We start from the raw sequence: 22,500 nt of genomic DNA, 5'->3' as shown, positions 1-22,500 counted from the left end.
ATGACTTGTGTGACTCGCGTGCATCTGTTCCTGTTGATTTGCTGCGCGAGTCCTGCATGGCTGCCGTCTGCACAGCTGCTGGAGGAATTTAATATGAAAACAGCTTTATAGGGCATCGTAAAGGAAAGAGGAGAAGAAAAAAAGAAAACAGAAGGGTTCGATGCAGTCCCCATCTGGGGAAAGAGAAGGAGAAAGACCAAAAGTGTCCGAAAAGGAGAAATTACAGCACAGAGCATGAAAGGGCAAGAGGTGAATAAAATGTTTTTTTTTTTTCGGTTAAATTGTTTTGGACTTTAGAAATAATTATTGAAAATTTAATTACGTCACAAATGCGCCACTCTTAATAGTAAGAGGTAGATCACTTTAGGGACTTGGTTCTTTGAATCATCAGTATGAACGAATCTTTTTTTTTTTTATCATTTAGTTCCTTTCGTTCCTTTGATCAGAAATCAAATCAAATTTAAATTTTTAATAAGCAGATCCCCAAACATGTCTACATATACAAACTTTGACTATAGTTCCAATCTTTTATATATGTATATATAACCGCATAACGTCTATGGGAGTCACGTGACAAAAGAACGAACGCCTCGGACTAGAAGAGTCGGGAGGAAAACGACCAACTTCTGTTTCCTGCACAGAGATTTTGTGATGCTTTGCACATTTAGTTAAAAAAGTATTCCTGATGATTCCCAATGAAACCACTTACAAAATATTGTGAATAAAATAAAATACAGTTCAAAGCCTCACTCCTACATAGATTTTTATACAGTTCATCAGTAGACAATAACTTTTTAAAAACATATCATTTGTACATTTAAGGTATATTTTATATTAAGTATTATATTTAAGTCCCCTTTTTTTGTGGTTTTTAGTTTTGTTTTATTTTGGGGGAATTTCTTTTTTGTTTGTTCTTGTGAGGGTTTTTTATGTTTTTTTTTCTACTTTTTAAAATTTTGTGTTGAGTTTTGTGATTATTGATATTGAACTTGTTTTTATGACTTTTTAATCTAAATATTATAGAAATTAAATATATAACTACATAATGGTTTACTGCATATTTTTTATTTACATATAATTTTGTATTTACATCTAATTTTTTTTACAATTTATTGAAACATCCTGATGAAAGTCACATTAAATACTCGCTCATGAACGACCCATCACTATCTCTTACTGCATCAGTCATTCACCCTCTGCTTCATTCACCTGACTCACTAAAATCAATAGTGACTCTTCAATAGTGAATCACTTAATGACTCATTTGACTGTACAAGTTAATAGTAATAATTTCTTCTACAGTTATTTGATCTGAAAATAGGTTTTGATCCCATGGTGCTTAAAAGAGCATGAATCCACGGTTGAAAATGGTGCTACTGATAATGATTACCTGCATGTGGAGGTTAAAGGGGTCACGGCCCAGTAAGAGAGTTTTTTTTTTTTTTTTTTTTTTTTTTTTAGAAAGACATCAGAATGACGCGTGACTAAAGAGAAGGAGGAGCCGGAGAGATCTGCTGCAATCATGTCACTTTCCTCTCTCTATTTATTCTTCTCAATAAGAGCAAAGGACAAAAAAAAAGCAAAAACACAAAACAGGGAGCAAATGGTATTGAAAAGGGTCAGCGGCAAGACAAAAGCAGGGAAGCTGAAGAGGAAATCCAGCATGTTTGCATATGCAAATTTTATAGAGCACCAATTAAGGAGGCTTGTTTTATGACACTTTTTATGAGAAAACAAAAAGACATCGGCTTGGCTACAGCCTTCTTCCAGGTCTCTCTCTCTCTCTCTCTCTCTCTCTCTCTCTCTCTCTCTCTCTCTCTCTCTCTCTCTCTCTCTCTCACACACACACACACACACACACACACACACACACACACACATACACACACTTATATATGAGTAAATATACATATATCCACCCATAATAAATAATTTTTTTTATGTAAGCATTTTTACATTTTATACGTAACTTTAAATTCCCTTTCCTTGAACTAGGAGACCCAACCCTGTTCCAGCATGACAATGCCCCTGTGCTCAAAGCCAACTCCATGAATATATGCTTTACGTGGGTTGGAGTGAAAGATCTCTGGCTATAGAGCTCTAAACACTATTGAACACCTTTTGGATGAATGTGAACACTGAGTGCACACCAGGCCTCCACACCTCACCTACATCACTACCTGACTTTACTAACACCCTTGTAGCTGAATGAATCTCGCACAAATCCCCATAAGCGCACACCAAATCCCAGTGAAACATCTTCCCGGAAGAGTGAAGGTTATTATAACACCAAATGGAGACTGAATGTGGAATGGGATGTTCACCAATCTTATGTGTGCTTTCTTACAGTACAATCAGAAAGTATTCAGACCCCAATCACTTTGTTCAATGTTGTTAAGCTGTCGTCTGATACTACAATCGTTCAAATAGATTTTGAACAGAATAGATTCTGTGAATGTCCTAGAGCGGCCCAGCCAGAGCCCTATTGAAACCTATTGAACATCTCTGGAAAGACCTGAAAGTGGCTGTCCACCGATGGTCCCTATCCAACCTGACCCAGCTTGAGAGAACTCGCCATGAAGAATGGCAGAAAACAGTCTACTACAAGTTACATTTAATCACCCATCACCACAAACCTCAACAATGATGAACTGTAATGAAGGGACATTTGGTGATGAGGACGGGTTCACTTTTGAGTCTAGTTCCTCTCAAGGTTTCTTCCTCATGCCATCTCAGGGAGTTTTTCCTTGCCACAGGCTCACTCATTAGGGACAAACATACAATTATGAATCAACTTAAACATTCTTTTATTACCACTTTATCTCTGTTAGGCTGATTTGAGGCAATGACCATTGTTAAAAGCGCTAAAGAAATAAAAATGAATTTAAATTAAATTGATACCCCAATTCAGGTGTGCAAATCTTATTGCGTCAAACCCAAAAAGACTTGAGGCTGCCAAAAGTAGTGAAGGCTCTCAATATTTATGCACATGTATATTTTGTGGGGTCTTTATTGATTAGAATGATTTGGTTTAAGAGTTTTGACTTCAATATAAAATTTAAAACTGAAGTCCTAGTTATAATTTTTCTCTATTCTGCCATAAGGATTGGTTCAGTCTTAACAACTAGCTTATCTATTTCTATTCATTGACAGCCTTTTTCTAGATACTTCTACATAATGGCATTTGGATTTGAAGTCCTTGACATCTGTGCTGAATTCGCTAAGAGCATTGAGATGTGTGTGGGCTTGTGTTAGCCATCTTAGTAGCTACACTGCTGCCCACGAGGCCAGAGGTGATCTCCTACATAATGTTACACAGTTTGTAATGTTTAACCAACGGCCCAAGCACACACGGCACTAACACCTACAATGCAAATGCAGGGTCAATACGTTTCTACTGGGATTTTCCTTTTAGAACTGTTTAGAATGTAAGTGAGAACATTAGCTAATTCGACTGGCGGATGTTTTACATTACAGGGAAAAATGTAAAAATTCGATCTTTAAATAATAATCGATGAGGAAGAAAATTTTCTAAATCATGTTATGGATCAGTCGAAAGATCCCTGTGGGAGATTTTGCAGAGACAGGGTTAGTCAGTGCTCTAAAAACCACAGATCGTAACACCAGCCGAGGGCAAAGTGTTAATTGCTCTAGTCTAATCACCTGATGTTGGCCACAATGAAGCAAACAACGTGAGTATCAGCACCTGTTTTTGTCTCTAATTTACACCAGGGTATATCTTCCTGCCATCACAAGGATCCATAGACATGTAAAGGGCTTCTCCATTTCCCTTAATCCTGTTTAAATGGAAGGTGGTGGCTCAGTGATTGCTGGTCGGAAGGTTGGGGATTCAGGTCCAGGGTTCACCAAGCTGCCACTCTTGGGGGCCCTTGAGCAAAGCCCTTAAACCTCAGTGCTCCAGGGGTGCTGTATCATGACTGACCCTGTGCTCCAAACCCAGCTTCCTAACATCACTGGGATATGCAAAAAAAAAAATAATTTTCACTGTGCTGTAAAGGACATGTGACAAGTATAAATTACCTTTCTTTCTTTTAAAATACTAAGCTCTTTGACATACCATAACAAGTATCTTGCTAAAAAAGCAAAACCAAAATCGTAGCACGACACCTGTAACTGTGAAACCTGCAACAGCTTAAAAAAAAGGTGACGAGGTTACAGTCCTGTCTCAGGAGGTTATGTTAGGGTCAAGGGGTCATTCATATTCTCTTCAGTAAAGTGACAGACCAGGGGAAAAGGAAGGTGAGCCGGTATTGTAATGCGTCCCCTCCTCAGGTGACAGATCCTTTGATGCAGCAGGACTCGGCGCAAAAGAATGGCACCCCTCCCAGGGAGTCAAAGGCTAGGGGGCCCTGGGAAAAACAACAACCACCCTAAAAACAACAAAATCGCCTGGGGCAAGCTTTTTGTCCCTAAAGAAAATTAACGTGGCTTTGGGCGGGGTGGCGGGCACGGGGACGGAAAGAGAAAACAAATACGACAGGAAAGGGCCAGGTTGAGGGATATGAGCGGGATCAATGAGGAAGGGGATGAATAATGCAAATGCTTAAATTTCAGGACCAGTAAGCAGGACAAATCTGCTTTGCTGACCAAGCATCATGAACAGATATGGGCAATTATGCACTCAAATATTACATTATTGTCTTCATAGAACTATTAAACCAGGAGTATGAATTACCTGTGGTAAAGGGGGCTTTCAAGGCTTTCAAAGTGGTCATGAAATACATTAGTCACATTCGACTGCCAATTGACTGTATAATGGCATCTGGATGAGCAATGCACATTGTGTCTATGCTTTACATTCTATAGTGAAAAACACTGCAGAGCTTGGTACTGTATCTATGAAACCACAAACTACTAAAAAAGTTTTCAAAATAAACTCGATTTGCATACTGTGGTTCCTCTTTCATAGAAACAAGACCTCTACCAGAACAGCAAATTGAACAGTGCATCAAATCTACAGAATCTACATCTTCAGATAGCATTACTTCTTAAAAATTTGAAGGACAATTGGACAAAGCTGCTGGACTGCACTGATGCAGATTCTCATCAAACAATGGACTCTAATGGATTAACAACCTTTTGATTCCTCTTGGTGCTCCTGCTGCCGTTGGGTACATCCTGGATGTCCGAGAAATGTACGGTTTATGATGAAGTCAACGTGGTTTACATAGCCAGTCACAACTGCCCAATGGGAAACCTAACAGCGGACTGTTTCAATGTCAGTGATGTGAAACTGGATCTTGCCCCGCTTCCTCCTCAGATTGACAGCCTTTGCATTGTTGCAAGACGTGGACTGGTGCTACCCACGAAAGCTTTTGCGCAGTTCTCCAGTCTCGAACAGTTGTACATTAAAGAATGTCTCGCAGTTATTCATCCTGGAGCTTTCGCTGGGTTGTCAAATTTGCGGATGCTATCATTTCAGGAAGATATGTTTGTGCATCCTGTGCCAAAATGCTGCAGTGCATCTGTGCTACCAAATGCTTTTGGGCAGCTCCCCAGCTTGGTCAACCTTTTCTTTTATAACTACAACATGTCCACAATGGCAGCAGGTGCCTTTAGTGGCCTGAAGGACCTAAAAGACTTGAGCTTCCACAGCTGTGGAACAAAACTCATGGATATTGCATGCAGAATTGCGGATCTCTCACAATCACTGACATCGCTGTATGTTGGAACCAACAACACGGCCATTCTGAGACGCCAAAGTCGTCCTTGCTTGGACGACGCTTTATTGAGTGAGCATTTCAAAGCGCTGAAAAGCGTCTGTTTCTTTTTTCCAAATCTGCAAATTTTGGGAGAAAGTGTTTTCATGTACTTTCGGAATATTTCTTATTTGTATATGCCTGTAAATGCAGTGCTGAAGAGGCAGCTGTCGCAGTCTGGAGTATGAAAGATTGCAAACTTTAAGGCAAACCTGCAACAAGGAGGTTTTAGGGCAGTCTGTGAGATCACATTCAATTTTTCTGTGGAAAACCTACAACTTGTATTAGAAAATAATTTTGCGCTTGAAGATGATGTCGATCTGGAAGGATGCATTGGTCTGCGACAACTAACTATGGAGAGTTTTAATTTCCTGCAAGGCCAAATGCGTTTCCTCCCGTTTTTGAAAAATCTTCAAGTTTTAAATTTGAAGGGAAGTTTTTTGCAGCAGTCGCTCGATCACCTTTGCGAGCAGTCCGAATCCTCGACGCTGTTACACATGCAGTTTATTTATAGTGGATTAAAAAAAATAACCAGTCGACAGTTTTCTTGCCTGAGAAATCTAAGAACTCTTGATCTTTCCGAAAATAAAATATCCATGATAGAGGATTTTGTATTTGAAGGACTTGATAAGTTGCAAGTTTTACATCCATGGGATGATAATTTGTTTTTGAATGATAATGAGACTTTAAATGGCCTCTATAATTTGGAATTTTTAAACTTGTCAGGTAATGACATAACTTCAATTAACTTTACTGCGTTTGAAGGCCTAAAAAATTTGAAAGTCCTGAAGCTACGTGGCAACATGATTGCACAGATCACTGCGAATCATTTGACAGCAGGACGGGGACTGGCGAATTTGAAACTGTTAGATTTGAATTCTAATTGCATTGCATATATTGATGACTTTGCATTTAAGCAAATGACATCTTTAAAGACTTTAATATTGGATAAAAACAAGATTTCTGAAATTAGCAACCTCACATTCTTTGGTCTGGATCGTTTAGAGACTTTGATGATCGAATTTGATGCACTGAATTATTTGGCGCCCTCTGCCTTGTCCAATTTAACCTCGTTGAGTAAATTCTCAGTCGGGTGTCTCAAGCATCCTTCGTCTCCTACCGCAGAGGCTGAAATCAATCTTGGCCTCCTGTTCGGTCGCTTCCCAGTAAACCTTACCGAGCTCTTTATCAGCTCTTGTAGCCGCCCAATGAGGATCGTGATCGGGAGCGAGAGTTCCCCCAAGCCCGGTCTCAGTCTTTATATTTACGGGCAAAATGTCCAATTTGTCGATTGCGAGAAGCCGTTCTTTCAGTCCGTGGTCAGTCTTGTAGCGATAGTTAGGCAGCTGTTGTGTGGTTCAGACTTTGCTGGGAAATACTTCAAATCCTTGGAAAACTTTAGTTTGAATTCTCAAGTTATGACCAGTTTTGATGATCTGGTTGGCCTTAATACCCTGGTGCACCTTCAGAAACTAAAATTTACCAACATTGACCTGTCAGACCAACCGAACCTTGGGATCATGCTCCGCAATCTGACGACACTGAAACTGCTGGATTTGGAAAAATGCAGAGTTCCTTCCTTGATGGAGGATCTAACCAAAGACTTGAGGTCACTCAAATATCTCAGTATTTCTTTGAACAATGACTTGAATGTGATTGAAAACTTTGCCAGGCCCCTTGTAAATCTGAGGTATGTTTATCTTTATAACATGGTACTCCGCTGCAGCTGTGACAACGCCTGGTTTGACGACTGGGTCAAATACCAAAGACAAGTGTACATCCTAACGAGGCCGTATGGCAAGGACATTGCAATCGCATGCCGGAGCGTTAGCGGCATCCAAAACTTTGCCAAGTATACCGAGTCTAGTTGCTCCACAAATATAGAATTCCTATTATTTGCCTCAACTTCTCTGTGGATTCTGTTTTTCATGTTTGTGGTCCTAGTGCATAATCTGGCTGGAGAATACTTGCTGTCATTCATATACATTGCTCGGGGCTGGATGGAAGAAGCCCTCAGAGGAAGCGCGAACAGACGCTACCAGTACGACGTTTTCGTTTCCTACTCTGGAATGGACGAGCGCTGGGTCACGGACGAGCTCCTCCCCAACCTGGAGAGACGAGGACCACCTTTCCTACGCGTCTGTCTCCACAGCCGGGACTTTTCTTTGGGTGTGGACATTGTCGAGAACATCACAGAGAGTCTGTACAGGAGCCGACACACGCTTTGCCTACTCAGCCGTCATTACCTGCGCAGCAAGTGGTGCTCTTTGGAGATGAAGCTGGCCACCCACCGCCTGCTAGTGGAGCAACGGGACATTCTGATAGTTGTGTTCCTGGAGAAGATCTCGCCCAAGCAAATTTCCGCTCACCACAGGCTGGCACGGATAGTGAAATGGAAAACCTACATAGACTGGCCTGAAGAGCCTCAGCAACAGATGGTATTCTGGGACAGACTATGGGCCAAGCTTGCTCCTAAACCTGTCCAGAATAACTAATCACTTTTGGGTCGTTTTGGGGTCTCTGATCATTTTAGATTACAATTTGTAGAAATGCTAAGGTAAATTGTTTTTATACAACTTTTACTTTCCAGGTTTTTTGACGGGTTTTAAAATTAATCTGAATCATTTACTTTTTTTTTTACTTCTATATTCATCTACATTATATTGATAAAAAATTTTGTTTAGTGGACATTTGACTTTTGACCCAAAGGTCATTAATTTAATTCCCAGCCACACCAAGCTGCCACTCCTGGGTCCTAATGTAGTTGAGTAGAGAGTAAAAGTTGCTTATATCTTTGATACTCAGTAAAACTAGAAAGTAGCCAAAAATTACTCGAGTACAGTAACGTACATTAAAGAAAAAAGTAAAGTACATTTACTCAAATACTACCAAAACCTAGTGTGGTTAAGGACAAGTTGTGCTGCTGCATTCTGGATCAGCTGCTTTTGTTTCAATTTTATCTTCATATTCATCATCATTATCTATATCTGTTTTATCTTTTCGTTATCATTATTGTTTGTAACATTCCTGCTTCAGCTGTTTGGTATCATTTATCATATTACTGGTACTACTAATTTTTTTGTCACAATGTTAAAGCATTTGGTTCTTGGATTTGTACTGATCAAAACACTTCAGTTTTCACACCAGTAAACATGTAATTATTTTCTTCTCATACAAATTTATACTCAGTAAGCAATAATACTGTACCGTGTATGAAAACTATTTTTTGTTTTGTCTTTTGCCATTGTGTTGCTTATTATTATTTTTATATATTTGAATACGGTACAATTAAAACACAATTCTTAAACATGCAGTTGTGCATTCAACCAGCAGAGGGAGCTGTAAGAACATCGTTTGCAGATCTGAAATGCCTTGGTGATGAGAGAGGCAACGGGGCAAAATGGCCAAACTGGTTTAGCTCACAGGGAGTATACAGGAACCATATAACCACTCTTTTTTCCCTATGATGAGCAAAAGCAGCTGAGAACATGGCAAACCATCATTAAGGCTTACAATAATCCTTAGTATTCTCCTTGTGTTCCTCTACCTCCTCAACCTGCTCCATTTGTTACTCTACCTCCTCAACCTGCTCCATGTCTTCCTCCACCTACTCAACCTGCTCTATGTGTTCCTTTACCTCCTCAACCTGCTCCATGTGTTCCTCTACCTCCCCAACCTGCTCCATGTGATCCTTTACCTCCTCAACCTTCTTCATATGTTCCTTTACCTTCTCAACCTGCTCCACATGTTCCTCTACCTCCTCAACCTTCTTCATATGTTCCTCTACCTCCACAACATGCTCTACGTGTTCCTCTACCTCCTCAAACTTCTTCATATGTTCCTCTACCTTCTCAACCTGCTCCATGTGTTCCTCTACCTCCTCAACCTGCTCCATGTGTTCCTCTACCTCCTCAACCTGCTCCATGTGTTCCTCTACCTCCTTAACCTGCTCCATGTGTTCCTCTACCTCCTCAACCTGCTTCATATGTTCCTCTATCTCCTCAACCTGCTCCATGTGTTCCTCTACCTCCTTAACCTGCTCCATGTGTTCTTCTACCTCCTCAACCTGCTTCATGTGTTCCTCTACCTCCTCAACCTACTCCGTGTTCCTTTACCTCCTCAACCTGCTTCATATGTTCCTCTACCTCCTCAACCTGCTTCATATGTTCCTCTATCTCCTCGACCTGCTCCCTATTTTGTACTTCTACTGCCTCAACTGCCCCTTTTGTTGTTTCTCTAACTCCTTAACCCACTTCATGTATTCATCTACTTTCACAAAGTGCTTGTGTTCATTTATATTTCTAATTGCTCCTTGTGTTGTTACTATTTTTCCTTATTTTGCTCCTTGCATTGTTTCTTTGCTGCCTCAACCTTCTAATTTTGTTCCTCTACCTCCTCAACCTGCTCCTTTCCATCCTCTACATCCTCAGTTTGCTCCTTGTGTTGTTCTGCCACTTTCTCAATCTGCTTCATTTCTTCCACAAGGTACTGACCTCGCTCTTTTTTTTTCTGTTACTTTCTCAGCCTGCTCCTTGTGTTGTTCTTCTACCTCTTTACCTTATTTCTTCTGTTGTTCCTCTTCCTCCTTAACTTGCTGCTTGTGCTGTTTCTCCTTGTGTTGCTCAACCTCCTGCTCACTTTTTATAAAGGCTTCATTTTTTTTTTGTACCTCGAATGTGCAGAGTTAAAGAATTATGTAATTTACAGTTGGAAGCTCTCACTTTGGAATTAATTTGAATGAGGCACCTAACCACACACACACACACACACACACACACACACACACACACACACACACACACACACACACACACACACACACACACACACACACACACACACACACACACAGCATCTCCACTTGGTTGTTCAATCAATAAAAAGAACAATAAGGCCTGGAGTCTCTGCATGTCAGCGCAGCCGTGTGATTACAGTGCAATGCTGACTCACGCAGGCACGATTAAGTCAAGCGTCAACATTTTTAACGTTGATCGATGATCATGAATGATGTAGTTGCTGTTCGTAGAAAAGAAAACAATGCTGTGTAGTGCGTTGTGTAAATTCACATTGGGAAACAAAGTCTACATCTTTAGGTTGTTACAAAGACTGGTGAACATTAGAGTTTACGCCCACTTCCCCCTCACCCGACTTCCTCTCAGATCAGATTCATGGTTTGATGGCTGTCTGTGCAAAAAAAGTGCTTGGACCCCTGCAGATCGCTGCTTATGGCTATATTCATGGACTATTCTTGTTTCGCCTTTTATTTCTTTCTCGTTGTAACAAATACACACCAATCTACGATTTTCTTGACTCCTCAGGCAACTGAGCTGATTCTAGTCGGCCTCTTGGTGGCGCCATAGTAAATGGTTTTGGCTGATGCTCCAAGTACAGAAGCCTTAAGATTAAGCCCCATGTTTTATATTTTTTTCTTTCATTTTTTCGTGATCACAACTTAATTTTCTCGTGATCCGAAATAACCCAAAGAATAGACATAAGTTGTTTTCTTGTGATCTCACACTAACAAACTTGACTTCATATGAAATTGAAGCTTCGCTATATGGTCTTCGACATTAAAGTTGCAGACTCGACAGCCTCCTTCTCAAGTGTGGGACACTAATGTGTAATATATCTAAGGACCATTTCAGTTTTAGGCCCTGTTTAAAGTAAAAGTGAATGCGATCACCTATGAGGTTGCCTCTTAAACATGCGCTCATGCCGAATACACAGAAAAATTAAGTACTGTTCTCGAGGAAACAATGTTTGTTATGTCGGAGAAAAATGAAAAAAAAATTATTGTCCTCTTAGGACTTTGTTCCCTGGTGGTCTAGTGGTTAGGATGGGGCGCTCTCACCGCTGCGGCTCGGGTTCGAACCAGCCAGAACCAAACCCAGCTATTAGGGTTGCACAAGCCAGTGCACACTTAGTGCCGGTCCCAAGCCGGGATAAATGAGGAGGGTTGCGTTAGGAAGGGCATCCAGCGTAAAAAAAACATGTGCCAAATCAAACATGCGGATCCCGACTACGGATGATCCACTGTGGCGACCCCTAAAGGGAGAAGCCGAAAAAAAGATTATTGTCCTCTTAGGACTTCCTTATTCAAGAGTCCAAAAGACAGAATTTTTTTTTCCATTGATTTCTTTGAGAATTTTAAATCTGCAATTTGCACCATTAAGCTTTGCATATTGGGCTCAAAACATTTAGACTGTCCACGCTTGAAACCCCAAATTCAGCAATGTGGACACGCCTCCTAAACAGCCTGCAGCTCTGTAAAAGTGCAGTATAATGTGTCTATTCTTGGAGTTTTCTTTATTTAATCACAATGAGTAAATCTTTAGGAGCATTAGGCCCTGAGTGTTTTTTCTGCTTCGATATCGGAAATCGATGCGTCAGGCCTTTTCCTGTTTGTCATCTTCATTTGTTTATTGCCTGCACCATTTACGAGAATCATTGCCATATTAAAAAAAACAGTGTTTAGTCAAGGTTTTATTTCAAATATTCCAAATTGATGTTTTGATTTTAAACGTTATCCAATGTTTATTAAAAATAAAATAACTGCTGTACTTGTTATGCATTGACAGAAATCTTAGGATTGTTCATGCAATGGTTTAACCCACATCAATGGAGCTTCAATGGTTTTTTTTGTATATGTACAAAAGATTAATTAAAAACCAGGCATTTCACACCTACCTGAACCTCTTAGTGCCAACATTACGACACCACGGATATAGAAAGCATCAATATTATAAAGAAACGCAGTATAACAAAGCGTCGTTTAACAGACAGGAATCTCATACAGTGACAATGAACGGCATCAATAAAGCGAGAAACACATTGAACACTTTTCAATAAGTCTTCTTTCACTGTAGCCACAGCTGCACCTCCCACACACAGTAGAAGTATCAGTATTAACCTCATAAATTGACTCCGGGTTTTCCATACATATTTGCACATTTGTTCCTGTGCGTTAGGGTTTTCCTGGGGATTTGACTTAAAGGCAAATCTGACTGTTTTGAACTGGTTTTGCTCGACCTTTCCTGGTAATGTCCAGCTTTTCTTAAAAAGTCCATCTTGTAAATGATCTTGTGTGACCAAAATCTATTTCTTTTCCTCTGTCAGCTATTGTGGAATAAAAAAATAAATAAAAAACTGCTGTTAAATCTACACAAATATATTTGAGTTTGAGCATTCTGCAACAGATGCGGGTTGCAGCGGTCCACTCTCTGACGGCTATGAAAATCCAGACATTTTCCAGCGCCTTCTAGAGCAGTGGTCCCCAACCCCCGGGCCACGGACCGGCACCGGCATTGGTCTGTGGGCTAATTGGTACCGGGCTGCACAGAAAGTATACATAACTTACATTATTTCCGTTTTATTTATTATCTGATTCTGAAGGATGTTTTATTTTAGAAAATGACCGGATTCTCTCCTCCACATCTGTCTATGACTCACTCTTGATGCATCTCATGATGCCTCGGTCACACGTCTTACCTCCATCCTCTACCTTCTTAAAGGGGCTGCTCCGGCCGCTAACACATAATACATTACCACTAAATTCAAACCCCCAAGCGAACAAAATGAACAAACAACAACACAGTGAATTAAGAAAATGTAAAAAATACCAGGTTTTATGCCGGACGTATAATTTTATTTTGTTGTATTCATCCGCCACATCTTAAAGGCCGGTCCGTGAAAATATTGTCCGACATTTAACCGGTCCGTGGTGCTAAAAAGGTTGGGGACTGCTGTTTTAGAGGGCCTTGGAGTAAGCAAGACACAATCTGAGATTGATTTTTACTTTTCAAAACCGTTTATTTTGATATTGTATAGCATTCTCCAGCATATGTTTATTGTGATGAAGTAGATGTCTAATGACTCTTCTATGCAGCTCTTTTTTTTGGACACCACAGCTCCTGTGCCACTAAAAGGTATCTTGGCCTTACTTTTCTTGTCTTGAATTCCACAGCTTTCTTTTAGCTTCATAACAATGTTTCAAACTCTGATCCAGGAATTGCTCTGATGTGTTCTTCACCGTCCTCTGCTTTATAAGCGGGAGCTCAGGAGAACCCATGTTCATTAAATGTTGGCACAAGGCTGCTGAATTACTCTTCTGAATGACAATTGTTTACATGCCTAGACAGTAGTAATAGATCCAAGAGTTATTCCAATTCTAAGACTGTAAAGTGGACGTTTGTGGGACGAGTATGATTTAATTTAATCAAATTATGGAGCATCTTTGCAGTTTGCAGAACTTTTTAGAAGCAAGCGTAAAGAAGTTTATTTGTGCCAAAATGATTGCATAATGCAGTCTAAATTGGAAAAAATATAAATGCACAATGTAAGATCCTTTTTCTTGGTCTCTTTCATACACTCTCTTATTCTTTAGAGAGTTTAGAATCCACACGAGCGGCGAAATGAAAGTTCATCGATCGAACCTTGTAGCTACGGCACATAAGGAAATGACAGAAATAAGAGAGAAAGGATTAATTATTCGTTCCTCTGGCACTTTATTGATCACCAGCTTTCTGAAAGTATTAACTTCTCAGACAAGGAGAGAACATAGCTGAAAGAGTGTGTGTGTATGTGTGTGTGTGTGTGTGTGAACGTAAATTGTGTATTTGGCTTCTCTCGTTTATTAATACGTAGCTTTTATTCACTTTAGATCATGACACGGGCTTTTATTTCTGACGAACGGATCCATAACCTTTGAGGCACTACTCTATATTCATTTACATCCAGAGCTGAGGCTGTGAATGACAATGTGGCTTGTAGGCTGTTAGGAAACGGCTGACACGGCTGATTCTCGCTCTCTCTCTCTCACACACACACACACACACACACACACACACATACACACAAATGCACGTGCAACTTTACACAAACTACAGCATGAAGGCGTCCAGCCAAATATTTCATTTGAGTGGGTGTGTGTGTTGAACTTGCTGCTTTTATGTTTAAGCCAGCCATCATTTCAGGTTTTCTTCATGACTCTCCTGTTTGGTATAAATTGCAAAAAAAAAAAACATAACTTCATTTTCCTTAATCAAAGAAAAAAAAGACAAAAATGAAAAATGTGCATTTGTACATAATCAAGCTGTTGATGTACCTGTTCATGTTTTTTTCTTCTTCTTAGTAAAAATGAGAGCATGTTTATGTGTGAAAGAGTTAAACAAGATAACTTATGTCTTATATTGGTTATACTGATATACAGTATGAGAAGTGGGGAAAATTCTGTGTATTCAGAGTAGGATTACACACCTGCTAATGCTGATTTTATACAAAGACTGTGACAAACCGAACAAGATCCTTTATAATGCCTTATATTGGTTATACCGAGTGTTTTCCTGCATCAAAATTAACGGAGGACAGTGTTGAAACTGTCCCTGATATACATTATGTGAATTAGTGCTAGTTATGTGTACTCAGAGTAGAGTTACAGACCTGCTGATGCTGATTATAAAGCCTTATATTGTTTATTGTTTGCCTGCAGCATCAAAATCAAGGGAGGACGGTGAGCAAAATTGTCCCTGATATACAGCATGTGAAGGAGGGAAAGTTCTGTGTATTCAGAGTAGGATTACGCACCTGCTGATGTTATATAAAGACTTTGCCTGTATCAAGAACAAGTGAAGACATGAGGAAATTGTCCCTGAAATGCATCTTAAGTAAGTAAACATTGTCTATATTCATATTCATATTCGAGTCATGTTATGCAGTGGCTATGCTGATTTTATACAAAGACTGCACCGAACCAAACACGATGCCTTATAATGCTTATATTGATATACAGTATGTGAAGCTGGAAAAATTCAGTGTAGGAGGGTTCCGCATCAGTTGTTGCTAACTTTATACAAAGACCACCAAACTGAACAAGATGCCTTATATTTGTTATATTGAGTGTTTGCCTGCATCAACAACAAATAAGTACAGTGAGGAAACTGTCCCTGATATACAGTATATGAAGAAGAAAAAGCTCATGATGAAGCCTTATACTCTTTATACTGTTTGCCTGAATTAAGATAAGGGGAGAACACTGAGGAATTTGTCCCCCGTCTACAATATCTGGTGTATTCAGTTACGTGGCCAGGCCCATGGAAGGCCCATGGAAGGCCCATGGAAGCAGAGCGGTAGGAAGTCCAGGTGATCTATGGTCGAAACTGGTTGATCAGACCCTGAGTGAAGGGAAATAAGGACCTTATAAAGGGGATAGGTAAATGGAAAACAGGTGTGGGTGATTAATAGGTGTAGGACATGTGTAGGTGATTAGTAGCAGGGAGAGGCTGAGTGAGAGTGTAAGCCTTAAATCTGAAATAAATGTCTAGCATTATTTGGAACCCAAACACGCTGAAAAAAGAAATGTAGTTGCATATAAAAGTGCAGGAAGCAGAAACTTTTTCCGATTTGGCACCCGCAGTTCAAAATAACACACACACAAACACAGGCAGGAGCTAAAGCCTGTGCGTAAGCAGCTTTTTGTTGCGTCGACCCGCAGTATGTGGTCGTCGCTGATGAAATGGGGCGATCCATTTCCCCGGACCTGCCGTCCACGCAAAACAAATGGAGCAACAACCTCGGCTTCCATCTCGTCCATTTAATTAGCGCCGAACCTCTCGCATTGTCCATTCATTCATCAGCTATCAGAAGCTGCTTTTTAATCCCCACTAAACACACTTGTCTTTCCTTTCCTTTCCTTTCCTTTTTTTTTCTTTTTTTTTATATCTTACAACATCAGCAATATTTTTGCTCTTGCAACAAAAAGACTCAATTCCAGACCACAGTGACCTCACGTGCTCTTACCATTATTTCTGGTTGTTGTTTTTTTCTCCACCACTGCATATTGGAGTTTTTAGAAGCATCCTTATATGTTTCTTCATTAGTTTTTTGATTCACAATTGAAAAAGAAAATTTGAATTTCAGCAAATTGGTTGCTTTTGATTCAATATTCAAGCAGGAGCAGGAGCTTTATGAAGCAGCTTTTTATTGTTCCTGAGCGCACTTTAAGACTGTAATCACAGTACAGATGCCCCAATTGCACAATCAATGCTCTGAAATGCACAATATTTCCAATCTAACATCCAATCCTAATCTGGAAGTGAAAGGGAATTCCAGCAGTGGTATTTTCTTAGGAAGAAATGTCCACTATGGAGTCATTTTTTCACAAATGAGAAATAATACAATAAAAAGTAGAGCAAAAAGGGGCTGTGTTGTGTGAAGATTCTCTACATGGTATAACACTGTAAAAAGAGGACATGTGTGGGACTCTCTCTTGTTGCTTCTTAAAAGCACACAGTGATCCATATCAACTTTTTAGAGTGAGCAGATAAAGTCATTGATGGATTCTGCTCTGATGGTTAAACATTTATTCAAGAGTTCCATAAACCCCAAAAACTCAAAAGTCTAAAAAGCTAACTCCAGTTGCAACAGAAATCATATAAGCACAGACAGGTTTCCAAAACTCGTGCTTTTTTATTTTTCTTGGCAACAGCGTTACAGATTAGTCAAAGAAACTTAGAAATGAGCTTCAGAAAATAATAAGGACATATTCCTCGGTCTTGCACACATGCAGTAATACCGGAAAAAATGCGGCAGCAGGCTATTCTCAAAATGGCGCTCTGCTCTTAAAGGAGCCACAACATTTCACCCGTTACACCGTGTAACAGACACTGTCTTTCGTTAAAGCCTGTGTAAAGTTCATTAGTTTCAATGCGGCTTATAGACAGGTGCAGCTTATTTATGTTTAAAATAAAAATCTTTGTCAAATTCAGTGGGTGCGGCTTATATAAGGGTGCGCTTTATAGTCCGGAAAATACGGTACCTGTTTTGAGTGGCCTGCTATAGAGCTCTAAACCCTATTGAACACCTTTGGAAAGCATGTGAATGTCGACAGCAACCCAGGCCTCCTCACCTCACCTACCATCATCACCCAGTTTTACTAACACCAATGTGGATGAATGAATCGCACACAAATCTCCAAAAACACACTCCAAAATCTAGTGGAACACCATTCCAAAAGAGTGGAGGTTATTATAACACTAAATAGAGACTAAATGTGGAATGGGATGTTCAAAACCCAATCTTATGCTCAGGTGTCCACAAACCTTTGGCCACATAGTGTATGTGTATTTGACAGTGCACCTCTGATCCAATCATCCATCTTGTTCTCTGTGTGTGTATATGTGTGTGAGGAAAAAGGGAGAGAGGCTCTGTCTCTGTCTCTATCCCACATACCCACAGACATAAATTGCAATGAAAACTATCACGAAAGCATTTACAAGAGAAATGACTGTGTGGTGTGTGTGTGTGTGTGTGTGTGTGTGTGTGTGTGTGTGTGTGTGTGTGTGTGTGTGTGTGTGACAGCCAGCGCTTGCTCCTGAACATTACTCGGCCGCTACACACCTCTTTGTGCTGCCGTTATCATGCTCCCGTGCTCGGGCGAGTGTGTGACTAAGTGCACGAGAGCCATTTCCGTTTAGACGACGCTCTCTTCCTCATATTCGTACCACAGCGAGGCAGAGTTTTATAAACGATGCACAAGGACTATTCCTCAAGTCCTGAAAGAATATTCTGCATCTGGTACATGAGTGTTATTTTGTTTGTGTGTATGTGTGTTGTGGGAATGTGCTGACGTTCCAAATGTGGAAATGGTCACTGCAGTGCTTCTAAAATATGTAATTACAGAGTCAACACCTATTTACGTTTTTCAAGGACTAAAAAAAGGATAGAGAGAGAGAGAGAGAGAGAGAGAGAGAGAGAGAGTGAGAGAGAGAGAGAGAGAGAGAGAGAGAGAGAGAGAGAGGAAGACATAAAAAAATAAAGGATATACATATATACACTTTATTCACAAAGGTTTTTGGACACCTGATTCTCAGATTGGTATGTGGTCCTTTTTAAACATCAAAATTCTACATTTAGTCTCTGTTTGCTGTTATAATAACCTCCACTCTTCTGGGAAGATGATCCACTAGATTTTGTAGAGATTTATTTGAGATTAATTCGGCTACAAGGATGTTAGTAAAGCCAGGTACTACTCTAGGTGAGGTGGGGAGGTCTGGGGTGCAGTCAGCAGTCAATTTAGTTCAGTGGGGTTGAGTAGGTCAGAGCTCTACAGCAGGAGATCCTCCATTCCAACCCATGTAAAGCATATCTTCACTGAGCTGCTTTGTGCACCTGGGCATTGTCATGCTACAACAGGTTTGGGTCTCCTAGTGCAAGTGAAGGGACAATTTCATGTTCCCATATTCAAAGACATTAAATACAATTATGTGTCTTTAACAACAATTTCAGAAAAAAACCTAAAGTCTGGAAAAGTCAGGTATCTCGATATGTTTGGACTGGTGTACTACAGAACTGTGTTTTTTGAGCAGGAATTTTAATGCAGAAGTGGAAACAACTTCCAGCAACTTCACATCATGCTTCAAGTGGAAACTAATCAACCTTGTAGCAGTAATTACACTTGATTTGCTTCCCATAACAACACGTCCCACGCTGGTTCGTTGTCAGTTCAGTCCAATGTGGCTGTACTGCTCCTATGTTAAAACTCTGGAGCTGGAAGATGCTCTTTGGCACAATCGGAGGAAACTGCAGGTCGGAGAGAATCACGAGGGAGTTCGAGGTGGTCGATCCAAAGGGACTTTTTTAATTTCCTTATGATTTGAATACAAAACAGTAGCGATGTTTGGAAGAGATAAAGATCATACTTTGTCCTTTTAGCTTTTTGTCAGACACACACACACACACACACACACACACACACACACACACACACACACACACACACACACACACATACATATATACACACACTCACTAGCTTCATTAGAATGAGTGCACCAGCTGGTCATACATTATGTAGCATGATTAAAGTCTTGGCGGACACACAAATACACACACACACACACACACACACACACACACACACACACACACACACACACACACACACCCCTGCATATCACAGTAAATGGCAATGCAACAACATTTCCATTTTAACTCCAAAAACATTACTTGATTGACTTTTTTTGAAAAGTTCACATTTTGTATCCCAGAAGTTATTATTATTATTTTTTAACATGCCTTTAACTGTACGATGTACGATGCTGTTTTTAAGAAAATAACGTTTATTATTTGAGAGAATGAGAGAATGAGAGAATAACGTCGTAATATTTTGAGGAAAAAGTCAAACGTACGAGAATAAAGTCATAGCAACACAAGAAAAAAAAAACGGTTTTCCATATAAAGTTGAAATTACAAGAATGAAATATATTCATAATATTTTAAGAATAAAGTCAAAACGGCTTTAGCTTATCAAACGAATCCACATCTCCCCTTCGAATAGTATGCAGATTGCAGTAAGCATTGATATCCTTTGAGTCACCATTTCCTCAATTTCTTCTGAATACATTACGTTTCCTACACAACCACTGCAGTGCACATTTCCTAATTATAACTCCTTGCTGATGTGAAAAAAGACAAAGAATTTCCTTATTGCTAAATCCTAACCTTATCCACATCCATTTTATGCAAAACAGCTAAACGTTTCTCGCAATGTTGTGATTTTTCTCAAACTATTACCCACTTTAATCTTGTATTGCTACGATTTTATTTCCTTGAATTGCTATGATTTCTTTATCTCGAAATGTTGCAACTCTAATCTTTTGTATTGCTACGAATACCACTTTAATCTCGTATTGCTACCATTTTTTTTCGCACTGCTACGATTTCTTCCTCTAAATATCGCAATGCTACGACTTTGTCAAATTGTTTTGAATTTAACCTCGTAATTTCCAACATATTTTATATTTTCAATATTTTATTTAGACATTTTTTAACGTGGCACTTAAACGCCAATGTACTTCGTATCAATTTTTTCTTGATACCGTTTCTTGATACTCTTTCGCTCTGATCACTTTGCTTTTTTAGCTCGAGTTCTTCCGTGTGCGTAAACACAAATCCAAAGACACGTGCCATCGCAAGGGTGTCGCTATTACTCTGTGTTCCCTGGAGACTTGTTACAGAGCGACTCGGCTGATTAACTTGGGCGTCTGCTGCCGATCGACAGGAAGCGCATGAAATTTTCTCTTCACTTGAACTAGAAGACTCCAGGAAGATATGCTTTACATGGGTTGGAGTGAAAGATCTCCTGCTATGAATGTGTATGCTGACTGCACCCCAGGCCTCCTCACCTCACCTACATCACTACTTGACTTCAAAAAGAAGTACATTCAAATTCCCCTGCCTACAAAACAGTTCCTGTAGTGTAGGCAGGGGAGCATCAATAATCCTTTCAGCCATTTGAACCGTTCTCTGTAGTCTTCTGATGTCTAATTGTGTAGCTGAGCCAAACCAGGCAGTTATTGAAGTGCACAGGAAAGACTTCATGATGGCGCAGTAGAACTGTTTGAGCAGCTCCTGTGGCAGGTTGAACTTCCTCATTTGTCGAAGGAAGTACAACCTCTGTTGAGTTTTTAACAATGGAGTCGATGTGATTGTCCCACTTAATATTCATGATGCAAGAAACGAGTACAATGCTTTGTGTGTGTGTGTGTGTGTGTGTGTGTGTGTGTGTGTGTGTGTGTGTGTGTGTGTGTGTGTGTGTGTGTGTGCATCCTTAAATAGTAGGATCAGACAGATGTGTGCTGGTCTGTATGTGTGTGATTAGAGTGACTTTATGGCTCTGTGTATGTGCGTGTGTGTGTGTGTGTGTGTGTGTGTGTGTGTGTGTGTGTGTGTGTGTGTGTGTGTGTGTGTGTGTGTGTAAAATTGATCTCAGAAAGTGAACAGTTCAGCACACTGGCCTGTAAATAAAAGCTAACCTTCAGGTAATTTCTGCAAACATAACAACCTTTAACTCTTCACATTTTACTCTCTTTTGCTCTCTCTCTCTCTCTTTCACACAGACACACACACACACACGCACACACACACACACACACACACACACACACACACACACACACACACACACACACACACACACACACCTGTCACATTCTCTCTCTGTCACTTTCTCTTTCTTTTAAACACACTCGCACACCAATCTCACTCTCTGGATCTTTCTCTCTTAAACATCTGTCTCACTCTGTGATTTTATCTTTCACACGCATCTGTCACTTTCTAGTTCTTTCTCTCTTTTCTGGTTGTCTTCCTGTCTGTCTCTCTTTCTGTCTGTTTCCTGTTCAGTTCTATTAGTTTTATTGGCAAGAACATGAGAATAACTACATTATTTTCCTCTCAGCAATTCTCTCTTTTGTTCTCTCCCTTTCTTTCTTGTTCTCCCTCTTGTTCTGTTTCTTTCTGTCTTGTTCTGTGTATCTGCTTATTCAATGCATTCAGTATAGGCATCATCATTGAAACAGAAGTTACAATATTGCCAAAGTATTGATTTCTCGCTTTCTTTTTCTCTATGAGATATACAGTATCTCACAAAAGTGAGTACAGCCCTCACATTTTAGCAACCATTTTATTATTTGTTCTCAAGAGACACTACTAAAAAGATGAAACTTGGATATATTTTAGAGTAGTCAGTGAGCAGCTTGTATAGCAGTACAGATTTACTGTCCTCTGAAAATAACTCAACATACAGCCATTATTGACTAAATAACTGGCAACAAAAGTAAACACATCCCCACTAAACGTGTAAGGCATCGTAATTATGTTGGGAAACTGCGGTTTAGCCCAGTTTCTAAAGGGAGGGCATCATGTTCTGCTTCAGAATGACACAGTACATGTTGGAATCCATGTTTCCTCTTAATAAACCGCAGCTCCCCAGTACCAGCAGCATTCA

General features: G+C 39.9%; 3 protein-coding genes across 3 annotated transcripts in view; all 3 read left to right on the top strand.

The window, feature by feature from the left end:
* The window catches only part of fndc5a (fibronectin type III domain containing 5a), a 76,016-nt gene that overhangs the window by 36,961 nt on the left and 16,555 nt on the right, over positions 1 to 22,500 (top strand). The gene's annotated exons all lie outside the window — the stretch shown is intronic.
* LOC310725669 (uncharacterized protein) lies at positions 4,936 to 9,027 on the top strand. The gene is made up of 2 exons (XM_083540674.1): positions 4,936 to 8,556; positions 8,660 to 9,027. Exon 1 carries the CDS (start codon positions 6,074 to 6,076, stop codon positions 8,213 to 8,215), a length of 2,142 nt encoding a protein of 713 aa, XP_083396800.1. The 5' UTR covers positions 4,936 to 6,073; the 3' UTR covers positions 8,216 to 8,556; positions 8,660 to 9,027.
* LOC310725670 (toll-like receptor 11) lies at positions 5,144 to 5,908 on the top strand (the record flags this gene model as incomplete). The annotated part of the gene is made up of 1 exon (XM_083540675.1): positions 5,144 to 5,908. The coding sequence occupies one exon, from the start codon at positions 5,144 to 5,146 to the stop codon at positions 5,906 to 5,908; it is 765 nt and encodes a 254-aa protein (XP_083396801.1).

This window comes from Silurus aristotelis, assembly GCF_946808225.1.
Source record: "Silurus aristotelis genome assembly, chromosome: 4".
Lineage (NCBI taxonomy): Eukaryota > Metazoa > Chordata > Actinopteri > Siluriformes > Siluridae > Silurus > Silurus aristotelis.
Note: the sequence above shows the minus strand (reverse complement) of the source record. Positions and strands in the feature narration are given on the sequence as shown.